At 41.3% G+C, this 20071-nt stretch overlaps 1 protein-coding gene across 2 annotated transcripts in view; it reads left to right on the top strand.

Moving 5' to 3' along the window:
- CDH13 (cadherin 13) overlaps positions 1 to 20071 on the top strand; it is a 440631-nt gene that overhangs the window by 383235 nt on the left and 37325 nt on the right. For both annotated transcript variants that reach the window (XM_030955918.1, XM_030955917.1), the window contains exons 9-10: positions 11727 to 11909; positions 12879 to 13132. In XM_030955918.1, coding sequence (XP_030811778.1) covers positions 11727 to 11909; positions 12879 to 13132 — 437 coding nt within the window. The remainder of the gene's footprint in view (positions 1 to 11726; positions 11910 to 12878; positions 13133 to 20071) is intronic.

The raw sequence follows: 20071 nt of genomic DNA, 5'->3' as shown, positions 1-20071 counted from the left end.
TAGTAAACATTCAACCCTGCGGAAAAGCTTTTTTGATATAAACTGAAGGTGATACCAAATTCTTATTTATCTCGCTGGTGCCACCTGCATTTCCTGGGAATTGCCTTTATTTGCATGAGACATTTGGTGTGCTTGCAATCAGAGGGTTCCTAAGCTGCTGCTGAAGGATTTCCAGGCATCCCAGAGTGGCAGCTGGGATCAGGATGAGGGGATTGCACAAAATCTGGGCGTCCCAGCAGTGGCAGCTCTGGTGGCCAGTGGCTGTGGGGGTGCCTGGTGCTGCCTGCTGTGCCCCAGCCCCACCATGGGGCACCTCTGTGCTCAGGGTGATGCTTCTCCTTCCAGGGACGGCCCTCACAGGAACCAGAGCCAGCAGGTGCCCCTGGGACAGCCCCTTTGCCGTTCATAGAGTCATAAAATCACAGGATGGTTTGGGTGGGAAGTATGGGAATGAATCACACAGACTCCATTTTCTTCATGGTGGAAAAAAGCTCCTTTTTGATTCACAAAACTCCTTGATCCAGTTTTACAGACCTTGTGTGGGACTCCAGTTGGCCAGGAGCTTTCTCGCCAATTACTTTATTGGTTAGTAAAAGGTATTTTAGTTGTCCATCAAATCTCTCTACTCTTCATCTGTTTACATATTTTCTTCACTGGCTCTCATGTGATAGATTTAATGTTTGTATAGGTTCAAGTAGTTTTTTAGCCAGGAATAGATTGTTATGTTAATGAACTGCTCACACCAGGCTTGGTTTCACATGGGAACCTGCAAAGTGCCAGCTTGACAAGGCCAGGCACTGATTCAAAAGAGCAAGCCTGATTTTATGAAGCCTTTATGATTTTTCTACCTTACTGCAACAGGAAGGGACCTTAAATCTCATCTCATCCCACCCCTGCCATGGCAGGGACACCTTCACCATCCCAGGCTGCTCCAAGCCCCAATGTCCAACCTGGCCTTGGACATTCCAGGGGTCCAGGGGCAGCCACAGCTGCTCTGGGCACCTGTGCCAGGGAACAATTCCTTCCCAGTGTCCCATCCAACCCTTAAAGCCATTCCCCCTTGTCCTATCACTTCATCCCTATATACAAGTCCCCTTTAGGTACTGGGGGCTCTAAGGCACCCTGTTCAGGTGGCCCTGGAGCTCACACAGGGCAGGTGTGACAGGCTGTACTCTGTGTTTGTGTGTTTGGGTGTGCACCCCTTCTCTCTGGCACAACCTTGGGCTGTTTTCACCTCCCTAATTCTCAGTGCTCAGACACATCAGCTGGGCAGTCCTGCCAGTCATTCCCAGCCTTAAACAGCTCAGAGAAAATTCAGTATCAGGACAGAAAAATACCTTTAGCTCATTTTGATCTTCCTTCTTAACAAAAAGGAGCAAATGCTTAGCCATTTGCACAAAGCACATCCAGCTGAGGCTGCGGTGGTGTCGGTGCTCCAGAAGGATGTGTGTACAGACAGTGTTTGGGTAGGAAAACATAAATTTCCGGTGAGAAAATGAAAGGGCCCTGAATGTTCCCTCTGTGACATTCTAGATAAGAAATAAGCACACAACGGGCCCTTGCAAGAGGAATGTTTCATTTTCCTTTAGCGCAAATATTTTTCTTTCAAGGAAAGATGAAATGAGCACTGGCAAAAGGAGCTGGGTGCTGGGAGAGGGAGGCCATCAGAAACCTTAAAGCAGAAAGCAATAAATCCATTTAGCATAGCTGAGATTTTCCCTGACCTTTCCACAGCTGTGCAGTGCCAAGCCATGCATCTGTTGCTGCAATATATGCTTCAGTCTCAGAGTTTCCAAAGCAGGTTCACCCCAGCTGCCAGTGAAGCGCCCTGACCCTGCCTTTGGAATGCTCCCCTCACAGTGCAGGATGGGCAGGCTCACATCACCCACGGTCATTAGTCAAATACACTGCATTTAGAGCTATTTGTCTTTATTCTTGACCTTGGAAACAGAATTTGTCTGTGCTAACAGGGTTAGAGGCCCCAGGTCTTTGTTTTCCCCATGCTGGGTAATGAGAGTTCAGCGCTCACCTGGATGTTCAGGGTATAATAAAGATTTTTCTGCTATGAGAGGGAAACAGAAAAGGAAGGGGATCATTAATCATGAGAGTTCACTTATGTGTCTGATCTCTAAATGATTATTCTTGTATCATAGCTTTTTGATAGAGCAGTAATGTTTTGCTCAATGAATGTTGAGCCAACTGGATGTAGACTGGATAATTTGAGGGAAAAAAAATCTTGTATATCCAGTAGAAGAAACTATGTGCAGTAGAGTTCATTCATCACTTTGTCAGCCGACTTGGAAGACTTATTGTGTTCAGATGGATTGAAATATGGAGCATTCAGCCCAAATTCTCCTTTCCCCACTCAGCTTTTCACAGAAAACAAAATGCTGGCTCGAGATTTCATTTCTAAAATTCAGACAGATTCTGTATCACTGCAGATTATGCTGCCTGTAAACTTCCATCTGTACCTCCTGCTTCCACTGGAACAGTGTGAAACCTTGCAGAGTTCTTATCTGCTTCCAAAATAGAGTTTTCAAACTGGGATAACTTCAGACAGCTCTCAGCTGGAGGGGCTTGTAAATGTAGGGCATCTCATCCCCATCAGCTGGCACAACCCAAAATGCCAGAAGTCTGGGGAATTGCTGAGATTTGTAGCTGAAATATTCTGGAGATACAAGTTGCTTTGAATGCTTGGGCTGGGGCTGCTCAGCACTGCCCACCCAAGACCCCATGAAGAGCTGGAACCGCTGTCAGAACATCTGCTCTTGGCAGCCTGGGCCTTGATCAGCTGTAAACTGGCACAAGGAAAAATTCCATCCTCTGGAATCAGTGCCCTCCCGGGGCAGAAAAGGCAGGATTTCTCATCTGGCTGCATATGCTGCTTGTTCTCAACCAGGCCAAAGATTCTGACATGGAGAAAAATCTCATTTTCATTGCAACTTCTGCAATGAAAATGAGAATTTCAAGGTACCAAAGTAGATGAACAAGATGCCTGTAGATTTTTATCTAGAATATTTTTGTTCTTTCACCCATTTAGAATGAAGCATTCCTTTCTTTTTATGTTGTTGTTTGGGGTTTTTAAACTTCTATTTGTTTAGTGCTTTTGTATAGCACTAAAATACAGTTTTTATACCTTGACTACTTCCTAGAGGTAAATATGATAATAATTTAAAAATCATCAATAGGTTTCATCTGCTGAAGGTCTCGTCACTGCCCAGCTCTCTGCCCATTGCATTTATTTATACCTGGGAACAGACTAAAGCCCTGAGAGAGATTTCTCCTTCACTTCCCTCAAGCTCCCAAAATTTCTAGCAAATTAACTGGTCTCTCCATATGTTAATGCTAATTTTAAGAAAAAAAAATCATGCCTTGTCATAAAATTCTCCTTTTTTCTACCAGTTTAATATTCAGAGAGGAATAAATTCACTCCTCCTCCTTCCTTGTAAAATGAGCCAAAGGTGACTTCCAGATTTTCCTTTTAGTAGGGCAGGATCAGTGAATTCCACCATTTATGTTCAGATGTTCAGCACCAGAAAAGTTGGTTTGGGTAAGAAAAAGTCTCTGCTAAATATGAAAAAGGACCATTTAACAAGAGCTGCTTCCCTTGTCACCATCATTAGGATAAGTGGGGGGAAAAATCCTGTAAAATCTTTTTGCTCCTCAAATCCAATGGATGAAAAAAAAAGAAAGGAAAATCCAAAGAGGTGTATTTTATTTAGAGTTCACTCTATCTAAAGAAGACATCCAGCATCTTAGAGAGAATACAGGCTTAACTCTGCCCTGGATGGGAAGTGCACTGTTTTTCCTTTTAGTAGGGCAGGATCAGTGAGTTCCACCATTTATGCTCAGATGTTCATCTTCAGCACCAGAAAAGTTGATTAGGGTATGAAAAAGGCTCTGCTAAATATGAAAAACAACCATTTAACAAGAGCTCCTTCCCTTGCCTTGTCACTATTAGGATAAGTGGGAAAAAAATCCTGTAAATCTTTGTGCTCCTCAAACCAGGTGGGTGAAAAAAGAAAGAAAAATCCAGAGAGGTGTATTCTATTTAAAGTTCATTCCATCTAAAGATGACATCCAGCATCTTAGGAAGAATACAGAACTCTGCCCTGGATGGGAAGTGCACAGAGGAGGAAATGAGAGGAGCTGGGCTGGCTGCATTCAGCACAAGGAGCCTCATGAATGTGAAAGGCAGAGCTCTGCCTGCTCCCTGGGCAGGTGAATAGGTGTAGGCTGCTCCTCCAGCCCTGCTCACAGCATCATTTTCTCTCATGCTGTTGTTTTAAACATAAGGTTTGTTCTACCTGAGGTGAAGGAATTTTTTATAGCTCAGACAATAACGTCATTATTTGAGGTTTTCTCAAAAGTTCCTTTAATGTAATAAATACAGTGACCCTTCACTGTGCTCTGTCCACCTGGAGAAGGAGTATTTGTTTTTCTCTGATATAACCATCATTCTAGAGGTGTCCAGTTTTTGGTGGGTACTTGATTTATTCCAGAAACCACTGAATGCACCTTGCATTTGTAGGTGGAAAAGTGAAAAAGAATGAATCATTTCTAAATTATTTATATATTCAGGGAAAAAAAATAGAGAGTATCTTTGTCTTCCTTCTGAATCTTCAGATATTTGATGTACACGTGGAGGTAGCAGGCTTTGAAGCAGGCATTCAACATATGATTAATACATGTTAGAATTATCTTTTTGCCTTTGCTCAGTGAGGCCCTGAGCTAGGCTGAGGAAGAGTGTAATCTTGTGCAAACAAAATCTTCAAAATAATTCCAAAAAGCAGCTGTTTTCAAGTAAGCTTTCACCATCACTTATTTACAGTCCCCAAATGGTTTTTTAGTCTTGTGCAAGCACATAAATGACAGGATTGAAATCAGCAGCAGCTCTGAATGGGCTTTCAGTACTGCTGTGGGGAGGAAGCAGGGAGAAAGTTCTGTAAATTTATTTATGGCTCTTGTGAGGATCTTGTTCTGTAGATCTTCTAAAGTTTTCAAAGATTTGTGGTGTCTGCAAGAGGGACAGAAGTACCATTCACATTGGCAACCTTACAGGCAGCTCCTGCAGCACCCAGCAGATTCCTTTCCTTTCCTTTCCTTTCCTTTCCTTTCCTTTCCTTTCCTTTCCTTTCCTTTCCTTTCCTTTCCTTTCCTTTCCTTTCCTTTCCTTTCCTTTCCTTTCCTTTCCTTTCCTTTCCTTTCCTTTCCTTTCCTTTCCTTTCCTTTCCTTTCCTTTCCTTTCCTTTCCTTTCCTTTCCTTTCCTTTCCTTTCCTTTCCTTTCCTCTCCTTTCCTCTCCTCTCCTCTCCTCTCCTCTCCTCTCCTCTCCTCTCCTCTCCTCTCCTCTCCTCTCCTCTCCTCTCCTCTCCTCTCCTCTCCTCTCCTCTCCCTCTCCTCTCCTCTCCTCTCCTCTCCTCTCCTCTCCTCTCCTCTCCTCTCTTCTCCTCTCCTCTCCTCTCCTCTCCTCTCTCTCCTTTCCTTTCCTTTCCTTTCCTTTCCTTCCCTTTCCTTTCCTTTCCTTTCCTTTCCTTTCCTTTCCTTTCCTTTCCTTTCCTTTCCTTTCCTTTCCTTTCCTTTCCTTTCCTTTCCTTTCCTTTCCCCCCATTTTTTTTTCATTCTAATACCTGAAGTGGTCTCAGTCCCAGAAACAATTTGGCTTTAACCTGATGGAAAAGTGGTCCAGAGGGACTTGTACCTGGAGCCTAATTAATAAGTTCTTTTTTCTTTGTTTCTTTGAGTACTTTTCCAAGCAGACTGGTGAGCAGCAAAACAAAATGAAGCCATGCTGAAACTTCCTTTTTTTTTTTTCTTTCTTTTTCTCATTCACGATGAATATCAGTGATTTTAAGCATCTTTGTGTTTCTCTATAAAAAGGCCCAAGTTCAGAGCCTGCAGACGTTGTAGCCATGTTCCAGAGAGCAGAATTGAATCCTTAGCCTTCCATTTACCTAATTGATCTCTCAGTTTGGTTCCTCTTGTTGCAGACTTGCAGACAAAGGTTTTGCAGACAAAAATATTCATTCAGTTCTTCATTAGTGAGTGCTGCTTTTATTTTTTAAAGCAACTGGTGTGTGCCTTGAAAGATCACAAAGCATTTAAAATGCAGAGGCTGTGAAAAATGATCCAAAAGTAAAAACTGAAAATGCATCCAAAATTATTATGGTCAATTTCACATATTTAAAAGGTTTTTTTTTTGTTTTTCTTTTTCTAAACTATGATTGAATTCTTTTTGTAGTTTCACCAGGGAGGTGGAAGAATATTATGTACTCAGAAAAAATATAGAATAAGCTGAAAGAAACACTTTCAGTCAAGAAATAATGCAGTGCCTACAAGCCAGCATTATGGCAGTAAGACAATGACAATAATAAAGCCTGTTTAGGTGACTCACAGCTATAATTTCTGCTTTGCATCTCGTTTACACCATCAAATCCTTGTCATGCCATGATAATGCTTTATATTTATATGGTGTCTTTCATCTAAATGGCTTTCCAAGTGTTTCATGTGTTGCTCGGTGTGCAGCTTACATCAACCTAATCCATTACTTTAATGCAGATATTTTTGTAGTGAAAGAGAGCTGCTGTTTGTGTCCACATAGCAAAGGCTGCACACAGTCTTAGAAGTAAAACACCTTTAAAATCTGCAGAAGAGATTAGGGAGATGTAGCACCAAGTTTGCTTTGACCACACCATTTTCCACTCAGTGGAGGGTTTGGTATAATCTCATTTTGCTCAGGTGCAGTTTTGCAGCCCTTGAGGGGCCCAGCTCAGCAGGGCAGCACCCAGGGCCCTAAGGGTGGGAGGAAAGGGCTGCAGGATCAGCAGCTCCACTCTGGTCACTGCACAAATACAATTTCCTCCTTGTGCTGCCCCTGCTACAAGTGCCAATGACTTGGGTTATCCTTCTCTGGCAAACTGGGCTCTGTGTCCCACTGAATTCCACCTGAAGTGCTCATTTCTGACATTTATGAGACTCTCATTCCTGATTGATCCAGAATGCAGACCTTTGGGACCACTCTGAAAATTCATTTGTACTTGGAGATGTTGCAGGTACAGGGCTATGGGAAAAGCTTTGTTTCCTTGGCAAATAAATCCTGGGAGCTCAGGTGCATTTGTACTGAATGGCAGCATGCAAAGGAAAAGGCAAAAAGAGCAAGCAGGTTGCAAGAGATTCTATAACTTGTCATCACATTCTCAAGGAATTAGACAGACAAAATATGATCACAAAGGCAGTGGGCTTCAGTGGAGGGAGATAATTGCAATAATACAATTTCTCTGTGGAATTTCTAACACAGACATATGAATTAATACATCCCATTATTTCCCATCTTTTATGATAGATAGGAGAGGAAACAAACCCATGATAGCAGCACAGAACACCTTCCACTGGAATATCACCCTGATAAATGCAAACTGACACAGAGTTTTAATTTGTTTATTCCTGATTGGGAATCACAGTGTGCAGAATCTTAATGAGCCATTGGGTGCTGATCACCGACCCCAGGCACGTTTCTCTTGCTTTGTGTTTGCTGCTTGTGACAGCTCTTTCATTTGGGTGCCAGTGCCCCACTCTGAGGCAGTTTTTAAAGGTGCTGTTTGTGCTCAGGCTGCAGCTGGACAGGAGACGTTCAGATGCACTGAAGTTCATCTCTTCATCTGCTCTGAGAAGTCAGTCAACAGAATCTCATTCCCTACAGGAGCTTTACATGAGGCTGTGAGATAGGAATCTGATTTTCACAGGGTCTGGGTACCACTCCCAGCAATGTCTGGGGCTGGGCTGGGGTCAGTGCCTGGATTCTCAGGTGATAACATTTTGCAAAGAGATCTTTTTGTGTGGTGGCAATCTGACAAGGCTGGTTTGTCTTGGGACCATCCAGAGGAATGTTCTGTCCCTAAGAGCTGCCAGTGCCCTGTCCCATCCCCTCATTACAGGGCTCAGGGTGGAGGGGGATTTGGCTCAGTGTCACCACCTGGCTCCAGCAGGAAACAACCACTAAATTCAGCCCGCAAGATCTGGGGAAGGGAGGAGCAGTCTGTTGGACTGAGACTCTCTCCTCTGCTCAGGCACAGCTGGTTTGAACATTTCTGCTCTCCCTGCCATCCCTGTACTGAACCTGTGCTGTCAGAAATAAAAGCTGCTCCTTGTCACCCTCCAGGACCTGTGGAACCAGGCTGGTGATCCCTCACAAGAATTCCAGTGTCCTTATCTGCTCCCCATCAGTCCACCATGGTGGCAAATGGTGCTGACTTGTTATGTTTTCCAGTCTGTTTATGCACCCTCACAAGCCTCACTCTCTTCATCTACATCCATCACTTTCTTTCCTCAAAATCTTCCAGTTCCCCATTAACTGCTGTTCACTCAGTGTCTCCTTCTAAATTTCTATCAGTCCATTTTCTGCGTATTTTGCCACAAGATTTTGGATACAGAAATAGAAGAGTTGCATCTTTTTTCTCCCTTCTATTTCTAAAACTTTAAAATGACAGAATTGCTAAAATCTCTGGGCTGTATCCATGATAAGCACAATAAATGGCAGCGTGGCCCATCACAGAGCAGGTTAACCTCACGTTTCAGACAGAAGCAGTAAATTCACACAGCTCCTTCCAGCAAACCCACTCTGGCCCAGGGTATTCTCCTTCTAAGTTATTAGTGTTCAAATGGGTCCAGATGATAGCAGTTTAAATAAAGTACTGAGCTCATCTCCTTTATTCTTAATTTATAGTGGTGCTTAGGGGATGTGCAGATATTTAAAATGAGTAAAATCAATTAACTTGTGATCCAATTATTTGTGTTAGCCACTGTGGGGTTTTATTTTAGAGCACTGGTTCAGACTTTCCCAGTTAAGCTTTGAGAATATAAACCTTTCACTGTGAAATATGAGAAACCTGTGGTTATTTCTTTCTCTGTTTCCAAAGCTAATTCCAATTTTTGCCCTTTCTTAGTTTTTAAATTCCCTTTTTTATTTTTGTTTTTGGAAGGGACACAGTATAACAGATTTTTCTAGATGTTGGGAGGTTTATTCCTTAAATAAAGGTGACTGAACAGACAAAAGAGTTCACCTTCTAGATAAAATACACTGTATTTTTCTAGGCCACAGGATTTCACAGAAGATATGTGTCTTTTGCAATCACAAATCTGTGATTTATTGCACTTGCACATTATAAATTTAGAGTAGACCTCTGTGACAACTTCTGTGGTCTGATCATTCTGCTTTTCCATCCATCTTGAGCAGATTTTAGTCTGATGTTCCAGACAGCTCCAAATATCTGTGTTTATATGGTTGTTTCCCAAATGTGAAGGACTCTAGGGGTGGGGGTACCACTGCAGCTGGAATTGTTTGGTTGGCACAGCCTTTCCCTGGGGATGTTGGCATTTCCTGACCTGCAGGAGCCAGAGCCTCAGCAGGTCCTTGTGCCCTTTCCCTCTGCAGCTGAAGTTACTGAGAGCTCTTCCTAAACAAGGGGAAAACAAGGATGCAGAAAAAAGCCAATCCCAACTGAGATGTCCTTGGTTTAGACATCCTTAGCCTGAAATTCCATATTTTTTTAACTAACTGCCAGACCATGGCAGCCTTTTCCATCACAGTCTGGCACTGGTGGGGTAAAAAGAATAAATTTCTTGCACAGGTTTCACAATATTGTATCTGAGTAAAACAGCCATATCTTTTAATATTTTACCCTAAGAGTTCCCAAGGTGAGCTAGGAAGGGAGTACTGAACTCTTAATTGAATCAGACTGGAAGATTAAGGAAAAGATTTTTCCCAAGGATCAATATGAATTAGGAGCAGATGCCTGGCCAAATCTAAGGGTTGGATTCTTTAGTATTAGGCTCCTTGTAGTCTGGTCACCTTTTTATGCAGCTGAAGGGAAATTGTTGGGTGCTGAGCACTTGTGGGGAAAAATTCTGACCTTTATGGTTCTGATGTCTCATATTATGCATGGTCAAGTTGGGAAAATATGAAATAATATCAAAATATCAATCAGGCTAATTAGTTATTTTCAATTAGAGTAAGAGGTATCCAAGTCTGTTTGACAGTGAAAACATTTGGCTGAGCTGGAAGGAACACAATCTTGGTAATCACTCTTCTGTTATTTCCAAGATTTTTAATAGGGTTTTCCTTTTAATTTGTTTCAAAGCAAGTGAAAATATTGTTGTATTATCATTTAGAGTTAATTAAACTGAAAATGAGCTTAATGAACTGTCTGAAACAAAGCTCGATCACAACCTGTTACATATTAACCATCAAAATAAAAAGAATCTTTAAATGCTTTGTTAGATCGACCAAGGAAGATAGAAATAGCCAGTTATTAATGTCATCCTTTTATGAAATCAGGTTGGAAAGCTTGAACTGAATGCATGCACTCAAATTATACAGATAAATTGAAAAGGGGTTTGGGAAGATAAATCAAATCTATTGGAAAAAGAAGAAAAACAAAGAAAACTGAACACAGGGGAAGACATAGTCATATTTTCTTTATTTTCATATGAGGAAATCCACTTTACCTACTATTTGTCCAGACTGGGAAATCTATATATTCATAAAACACCATTTTCTGGATTCAGTATTTCCCCAAACTCTTCTGCAGTGTTATGACTTCTGGTGTTCTGTAAGACAGAGGAAAAGACATTTAGTTTATTCAGGGCTTGAAGCCACTTGGGTGACTCTTGCCCTTGAGTGATGCATTGTCACCAGCGATGCAGCTTTTAAGGAGCACACGTACAGCAAAACCTATTTGTGTCATTAAAGTTTGTAATTTTGGACTTTTGAAGGCTTAATCCCTAGAAATGCTAAGATTTCCTAATGATCTGTAATGGCAGTGCTGATGTTCAGCACTTCTCAGGATTAGGTCTGTTATCAGCCTGGTTTATCCACCTCCAGAGCAGGTATTATCTTATCACTCTTACGTGCAGTGCTTTTAGCACGTCAGCCTCAAGCACTTGAAAGGTGAGGGGTGTTATTAAGTCTGACCCTTGCAAGCTTTTCCAATGGTTTGCTTAATGTTTTTTTCCTACATAAATAAGAATGATGGAGAATAAACTAGAATTTTCTTACAGGGTTGAATCGTCCAGCAATGCATTTCACAAGGTCATAAAAAAATCCTTCCGCTGCAAAAAAGAAAGCAGCACTGACTCTTAGTTATGCAGACAAAGTGGTAGCATGAGGTCCAATTATTTCTGAGTGTCTTAGAGCAAGCCCTCAAAAAATGCTCTGGGAATGGTTTTTGTGAGACCTGTTTTGTGTCTTGATAACAGTGCAGTGAAAAATGAATGAGTGTAGGATAATTCATAAAAAAAAAAAGAGTATGAAATGCAAAACTGGATTTATTTGCAAATAAAAGTGGAACTGGGGGCAAAAGTGGTCTGTACAAGGCAGGTTCCTCTTCCCTCAATTCCCTTTCTGGGAATACATGCAGCCATGCAGCACTGCAGGTCTCTTCATGCTTCACTTTCCAGTAATATGGGCTGAACTTTCTTGTGATCAGAACCTTCCCAAACTCCATTCCCATCACATCACTGCTTATCTGCCATCTATTAATGGAGAGCAGCTGAAATGTGCTACCTCATATTTCATAAGTGAGAATGCATTATTTAAAGTTTCGGTCGAGGATTCCATCTTCCTCCTGCTGGGGTAAATAATTAATGCTGCCTTGGATATTTGTTGTGTGTATGTGTGTGTGGTCATTAAGTGGAAATAGTAACGATTTCCTCTGTGTTTTTTTTTTCCAGTTCCAGGCCACAGTGAAGGAGGGGGTCACAGGTGTAATAGTGAATTTAACTGTGGGTGACCGTGACGACCCCGCCACGGGGGCGTGGAGAGCTGTCTACTCCATCATCAATGGGAACCCAGGGCAGAGCTTTGAGATCCACACCAACCCCCAGACTAATGAGGGAATGCTCTCTGTTGTCAAGGTAAGAACAATCCCCTCCTGCCCTGAATTTTTGCTGTCAGGTTCATCCCCTGGGTTCACTGCATAAAGCAAGGCACAGCAGGGATGGGTTATTAGAAGATATAAAGTTGGCAGCCAGCCCTTGTCCAAACTATGTGGGTAACCCCTTCTTCTGTCACAGTAACCTTATTTTTTTAGTCACAAGGACTGCCTGTCCCTAACTGTTGTGCTTAAATAACAGCCAGGATTGCAGTAAGCATCACAATTATTAATGGCATTTGACAACAAAGTTTTGTTTGTTGCTGGAGGTACAATTAGAATTCAAGAGCCCCATTTTGTTCTCACTTAGAGAACACATGCAAGTAGCAGGGAAGAAAGGGACGTGGATTCAGACTGAATCCACAGTTCTGAAGTGGATTGGTCCCACATTTCTAAAATCTCATGGGAAAATTTATTGCCTGTCTTTGTATGAAGATAATCCTATGTCTCAAACGTGACAAATTAAAAAAAAAAGAAGAAGAAAATAGCCCTGTTTGCTGCCTGTGCCAGAATGCTCTCTTTTTGGCTTCAGAAGAGGCATTGTCAACTCTTAAGGCAAATGCATGTATTTGTCTTTGGTTTCAAGACAGGAATTGAGAAAGCAGCTTGTGTTATTGTCATGAGTGTGACTCATTTGTTTGTTAAATACATGTTGCATATAAATAAACATGAATATATGAACATTGAATTGTGTCTATGTGGTATGGCAAAATAATGTGAGCTCTTGGGCAGGGGGATGTCTCCATGGGTTTTTAAGCCCGTTATGTTTATTTTCTTCAATGTCATTTAGAACTGAGCGTGGCTAATCCTGAACTCCCACCAAGCTCCAGGTGCAGGGAATGTCCCTGTCCCTTTCTGGCTAATTCTGCTGCCTGCAGCTTTGCTGCGGGCTACAGGAAAAAGCATTAAGCATTTGTATTTGACCTTTACCCTCTGATCTTTTTCTTTGCAGCCTTTAGACTACGAGATTTCAGCCTTCCACACGCTGCTGATCAAAGTGGAGAACGAAGACCCGCTGATCCCAGACATCACCTACGGGCCCAGCTCCACAGCCACGGTGCAGATCACCGTGGAGGACGTCAACGAGGGCCCCGTGTTCCACCCCAACCCCATGGCAGTGACCAAGCAGGAGAACATCCCCGTGGGCAGCGTGGTGCTCACGGTGAACGCCACCGACCCCGACACGCTGCAGCACCAGACCATCAGGTGGGAGCAGTGCCCTGTTGTATTTGTGGGCAGGGAGGAACGAGGAATCTGACTCCATGTGCTCAGAAGGCTAATTTATTATTTTATGATACTATATTATATTAAATTCTAAACTATACTAAAGAATACAGAAAGGATACTTACACAATGCTAAAAAGATAATAATGAAAACTCGTGACTCCTTCCAGAGTCCCAACACAACTTGACCCTGACTGGCCAAAGAGTCAAAACAATTCACATGAAACCAATGAAACTATCACCTGTGGGTAAACAATCTCCAAACACATTCCAAAGCCTGGAGAAGCAAATCAGATAATTATTGTTTTCCTTTTCTCTGAGGCTTCTCAGCTTCCCAGGAGCAAAATCCTGAGTGAAGGGATTTTTCCAGGAAATGTGAATGCCACAGTGCCCCCTCGTTTTCATCCTCCACTAACTGGCAATGCGCCCAAGAATTTGTCTGCCAGTGCAGAATTATGTTTAATTTAGTAAGAAGTTACAATTTATGTTTTGTCCTGCAATTAGAGATTCAGTTTGTTGAAGACACGGGAAGCAATAATTTTCCACTCCGTGAAGTTCCTACAGTAGAACAATCAAGTGCCACAAGGAATAGATTTGGCTTTGCATACTTTCAGAATTACTTTTAACCTGCTTGCTTATTCCTCTTCCTTCATGAGAGCCAGGGAAGATATATAAAAATTTAAAATGTCTATAGAAGTGATGCATCTGTTTTACATAGGGTTTAAATCAGTTTATGATCATTTATAATGTCCCTCAGTAAAATAATGACTGTCCATCTGCTTTCAAGAGCTGAGAAAATATTTCCCAGTGAAAGACTGAAGCTAAAGGAAGCTAAGACTTGGCCTTGTCCAGAGAAATGAAAATAAATTATCATTTCTGTGCTGTAATAATATAATCCCACACTTGTGCCATGTCACAAGGGGCAAACCTGGGTATTACGTGGTATCATCATCTTATATTTTGATTCACCTGGTTTGTTCCTTTGGCTTTAGATTCTATGAAAAATGAAAAAAAAAAAAAAGCAACCACTTTGTTCTCTAAAACTAAATTGGCTTTCCAGACAGCTTTTGTCAGCATTTGAGAATTACAGGTTAGGCACTACCACTAAAACCTACAGCTGTGTTTAATTTTTCATTTCTCCTTGTAAGTATCATCTCCCCCAGGTCTCAGTGTATATAAAAGGGGATAAACTCCTTGTGAGAACGACTTCAAAGCTGCAGCTGAACAATGGCTCTGTCAATCCAGACCATGGGCAGAGCTCTCTCTGCTGTCACAGGGTTATTTAGCAATGATTGTGCAATCCTTAAAGAAGGTTTGACACGTGTACTGCTCCACAATAAAGGAAGCTGGTGATCTTGGAGATGTTGTCTGTCAGCAGCAAGTCTTGGTGAAAATGTCACTGCAAAGGATTCAGATTTGAATGATGAGGAGGTGAATTTAAGCAGGGGAGTGTGCTCGTTGAGGAAGGAGGAAAAAGTCAAGGCAGATAATTAAAAGTTTCAATTCTCTGTGTCAAAGATAATGTTGTTAATAGCATTAATAGTTCAGTTTTTCTCCTTTGACTTCTACCATAGAAAAGCAGTTTATCTGCAGGATGATTCTTAACACATCATTTACCTTGTTTATAAATGGATTTATTTATAGAATAATTTCTTATTCTTAACTTTAGCTTTTGCTCCAAAGACCCCTTATTTCACACACAAAAATTTGTGTCTATGGATGGTTGTCAGACCCTCAGCAACTTTGCTCAGGACCTGGCTTGTGCAGGTATTTATTTCCTTTGGGTTTTGGACTGAGTTTAAGAAATTAATTTATTGGTGCTCTCCATAATTTATGTATTTTCATGGGAGATGGGAAAACTAATATTCATTAACATAACACCTGATTGTGTGATTCTAAAAGAGAAAAGCCATGAAAATGTAAGGATTTCATCACCAAAGCCAACAATCGAGGAGCTATTACCTGAAATTTTCCCCTTGACTAATGATTTCGCTGAATTTTTCCAAACTACATTGTCCCTGAATTTAAAAGGCATCCAGAGAGTCACTGAATACTCTTCAATTTGCTTTAAGGGTGGTGTGAGCAGTTAAGAAACATAAACATGTTCTGCAGTTCACCACACCTGGTGCCAAGGAACTCCCAAATCTTGACCAACTCATAAGATAAAGAGAATTTTCCCAGAAGATTTACTGTTTCTGCATAGCCAAGTATGGAAGGCTTACAGCCAAAAGTGAGATTTTTTTTCCTGTTATGTGCAGAAAAGAAGAGCAGAACAAAGCTAGACTGGGCTGGGAATGAGGAATGATCATATAAAGGAACTATGGAAAGGGAAATTGTTGTGTAAGTTAGAGGAAAATAATGCAAATGTAATGGAAATCTGGGAAATGGTAGAATGCATCAGGAAAAGGCTAATTTGAATACATGTCAGTCCTATTGCTAAAATGACAGGAAAGCATAAAACAGCATTTTTAAAAGATGTTTTAATGCTGACAGGTGTTGAAACACCTGGGTGCCAGCCCTGAAAAAGGCAGACTGTGGGATGAGAACAGCATCTGCAATTAAGGACAGGGTGAAATTCCATGTATAAAAGCCAAAACCACTCCATGGTTGGGGTCTGGCTGAAATGTTTGCCTCCAATTCCCACAGACAGGTGTGTGTTCAGAGTTTGGGACAGTGTGCAGGACTTTTATAGAGCACTGATTCCAAATTTGTGGTTCTCAGACTATAATTGTGCCATCAGCCCTTGCTGTGACTATATGGTAAAATAAAGGCCAAGCAGGGTCAGCACAGGCTCCTAAATGAGTCTGTGGATTAATTGATTATTAATAATCATGAGTGAGCAATGTTTTGTCTGCGAGAAGCAATGAATGTCATATTTGTGCTGTGTGAACTGTGTACATCACCCCCAACAAAGTATAAACCTCTTCAAAATGGGCAGACCAGCAGAGAATTAGTAATGTTGGTGGGCTTTGGGTTCTTTTTTCATCCTGTTACAACTGAAATATATCCAATTGCAGGGATATTTTTAGTTAATTTTCTGTATAGAACTTGTAGAAGGAGCAGCTGATTATTTGTAATCAGGAAATTTAGTTACTGTACTAGATATAACATGATAAATGCATTTCAAGACCAACAAAAAAGAGTGGAGAAAGCATTTTTGCCATTGTCTGCAACTAGATTGAATTTATTCTTTGAACAATGCAGATCTGAATCAGAATCGAATTACTTATCTCTGAAAAACGTGGCTCACTTTGTAAAATTTCCTGAAGACAGCTGTACTTTTTGAAGCAATTTTCCTTCTTATTCTTCAGCTTCAAGTGTTTTTGCAGGCTGAGGAAGAATTTCATTACAGAGCTGAAACAAGCTGGCAAAAAATGTGTTTCAGTGGGAAAAATAAGGCTCCAAATGCCAGAGCTGGGGCTGTGGCCGTTGGTCTGCACACCAGTGGCAGAACTTGCCTGGTGCCAGCTCTTCCCTTTCCATTGGCACTAAAATTCCAGAGGAACTCCAGGCAGAGGTGGGAGCATCATCCTGGAAATAAGAGGTGGAAACCAGAGTTTGTTCCACTCTCCTTGCTCCCAGAAAGAAAAAGAACCTGCTCAAGCTAGGTCGTGTTTCTCAGATCCATTGAACTTTCTTTTTTCCTTTTTTTCTTTTTTTTTAAGCATTTAAATCTCTCTCCAGTTTCCATCTTTTCTATTAAAAAATGAAAGAAATCCAGCAGGCCCCATTTTAATTATAACCCAACAATTTATTAATAGAACAGTAATAAAGTTTCTGAAATTTGATTTCTTAATCAGGGACCATTGTTATTTTTGTGCCAGATTTGAGAGTTTAATTTTGGGTACTTCTTCCCAACCTCTGAAATTTTAATCAGAAGTTTTAAGTGTACGTGTCAATGAGAAGTTAAAGGCCAAATTTAATAACATTTTCTACCTTGGGAAATTAAAAGAAGAACCTCACTCTGAAACCCATTATTAACAGTAGATCTTAATTAAACACAGTTACGGTTCTCAATATTTGACTGTGTGAGGAGATTGGTTTCAGTATTTTTCCCTTTTTAGGATTCAACAAGTGCAGAATATTCAGCAGTTAAACTTTTAACTACGTGTAAATAAGTTGTTTACTGCAGTGTATTTGTAATTTTTAATTAGAGCAGTGTTGTTTTCTGGTTTCGTGGCTTATCATGGCAATATATTTTTATTACCTACTGTGCTCTTGGATTTTAAATTATTTATGTAAACACATTGTTTACCCTCAGTAAGCAATGTGACTCAGTGCTTCAGAAATATCTTTATAAGAAAAGTTTATTACAGCTCTAAAGCATATCTAATTCATTAAGTAGAATTAAAATGCAGCATTTGAAGATGGAGAGCTTAGAACCCAAAACTGCACCGAGTTTCACGGGCACATGAAAGGCTGCAGAGATATCAGAAGCTCTGTATGCAAATAAGGTATATATTTATGTATAATATTTATGTATAATATTTAGAGCAAGCTGCCCCACATAGTACAGGTGGCTTCTGGAAGCCCAGGGACACTGTTTCCACATCTGGAAATAGGAGCAAAGTCATTTATTATTGTCAGCATTTCCAAATAACAGCTACTGCTCTGTCTGGGAGGGGAACAGACTCTGTTTCTCTTAATATAAATTACATTTTTCTGTGCAGCAAACTAAGCATTAATGAGGCTTCATGCTGGAGCATCAGAGCAGGAGAAGGAGGAGGCTGAGCCCAAGTGAATTCAGAGTGATTGTGGGTTTTGCTGCCTTGAAGGAGGTTCTAGTGAGTCTCTTTTGTGAAGTCTCCAGTGAAAGGATGAGAGAAGGGAGAGCCTTCAGTTAACCAGAGGAGGTTCAGATTAGACACTGGGAAAAATGAAAAATTCAGTGCAAGGGTGTTCAGGTATCAGAATAATCTGCTCAGGGAGGCGGTGGAGGGAGACACAGGTCTGGAAATGTCCAAGGCTGTCTGGATGTGGCTCGTGGAGATGCACTTTAGGGGTTGGACCTTGGTTTGCAGTTGGATCTCAAAGGTCTCTCGCAGCCTGGATGATTCTGTGCATGGTTTGTGTTCTCACCAAGAACCTCTGGGTGATGGACTGGCCAGCGCCTCTGGGAACAGGAGTCTTTGCTGTTTTGTTTTAGATTAGATCATCCTGACTTTGGGGTTGGTGCTTGTGGAGTTGGTGGAAATCAGTGGAAATGTTGCAGCCTCTGATCGATGGCAGCCATGATCTTTGTCCAAAAAATGTATAAATAAAATAAATTGGCTGCCTGAAATGCTATGAAATCATGCTGAAACTACACTGAAATGGATTCATAGCTCAGTAAATTTCTCCCAAATCTCAAATGGTTGAGAAAACTAAGGAGAATTCTTTGGAAAAAGCAAGTTTTACTTCTGTTCCTTTCCTTGCCTGCCTATCCCCACCCTTGCACACAGAGAATGTGTAAGCCATGAATCACAGACAATTCAAAAAGCCTTTTTCATGTCTCTTGCCAGGATTTTTCCAGAAATCCTGAACCCCCTGCGAACAAGGATGAGGCTTCACATCACATTGCTCACAACCACTTAAGGGATCAATTTTGCATACTTTGTTGCACATCAAGCCTTTTTAAAGCACTTTTGTTGCCGGTGGAGGTCAATAAATTCGCTTTTTTGGGATACACTCCAATCACTTCCAGAAGTACTACATAATGAGAGAGGGATAGAAAGACTTAAAGAGTGAATGCTTAGGAAGCAACACACTTAGTCATGGTTAAATATGTCTCCTAGAGTCTGAAGGACTTGTCTTTGATTCCTAACAACAGGAGATTTGTTTTCCTTGTGCAGACAGGAGAATAGCTCCATTGTTACAAATGAATGGCTGAGCCACGCTCTCAGCATGCAGCAGCAGAGTTTTTCACTGTAAGTTATACCCAGGAGCATCTCAAGTTGGCTCTGCAGTTTTATTGATGGCCCTGCCTGAACCCAGCCACCGGGAATTTGTAGTGCATCTCTGGATCTGAAGTTGCTGTGTATTGAGCAGTGTGCACTGTTTTTCTCTTCCTTTCTCTTTTTTAAGTTAGATGGAAAGGCAGGGAGAGACAGAATCTGCTTGAAGCAATGCAAGGTTTTTTCACTTCTGTCTTTGTGAACTCTGAAACACAGAAACTCCAGCTCTGGAGAGCTGTGGGTATGGGGGTGTCCAGCTAACAATGCCAGAAAAGAGGAGATTTAATCAGCTCTGAAAGGATGGACTTGGGCAGCTCCCTCACCCACTGCAGGTTCTCAGTGGCCACTGGCTCAAGAGCATTTTACACAGCACTCTTTTTACTGACACTGTTCCTTGAAGGTGTTAATACCACCTGAGTGGGTAATTATTGTGGTGTTTGTATTTTACAATCATAGAACTAAAATCTGAAGGAAAAAATAGTAAAACTTGCATTGTCTTTTTTTTTTTTTTTTTGGCAGTTTGACCAAACTGACTTGCACTTTTCATTTAAATTTAAATGACCCCTCTTCTCCCCTACAGCAAACTCTTTAGGCCTACAGCATTAGGGAAAGCAGCAGAATTGTTTCTGGAGCTGTCCCTCTTTTATTCTCCTCTCACACCCAGACCACACTGATGTGACTCTGGAAGGGGGAAAATGGAGCCAGATCAGCCCCGGTTTCCCTGGTTTGTAGCTGGCCAGCACTGTCTGGATTTATCACCAACACTGAGCTAATGTGGAGGAAGCAGCTGATTAAAACAAAACAAAACAAAAAAAAGAAAATAAATAAAAATTCTCAGGTGGGAGCTACAGAGATTGGACAGAAGAGAACAAATGACTGGAATTAAGTTCCACTGCTGAGAGAATTGAAACATCTGCCAAAGATGACTCAGTAAAAGCTGCGGACAGCACCTGATGCTGCCCATCCAGGAGAGCCAGTTCCACCTCTG

This window comes from Camarhynchus parvulus, chromosome 11 (genome assembly GCF_901933205.1).
Source record: "Camarhynchus parvulus chromosome 11, STF_HiC, whole genome shotgun sequence".
NCBI classification, from domain to species: domain Eukaryota; kingdom Metazoa; phylum Chordata; class Aves; order Passeriformes; family Thraupidae; genus Camarhynchus; species Camarhynchus parvulus.
This window is presented reverse-complemented; position numbering and strand designations above follow the sequence as displayed.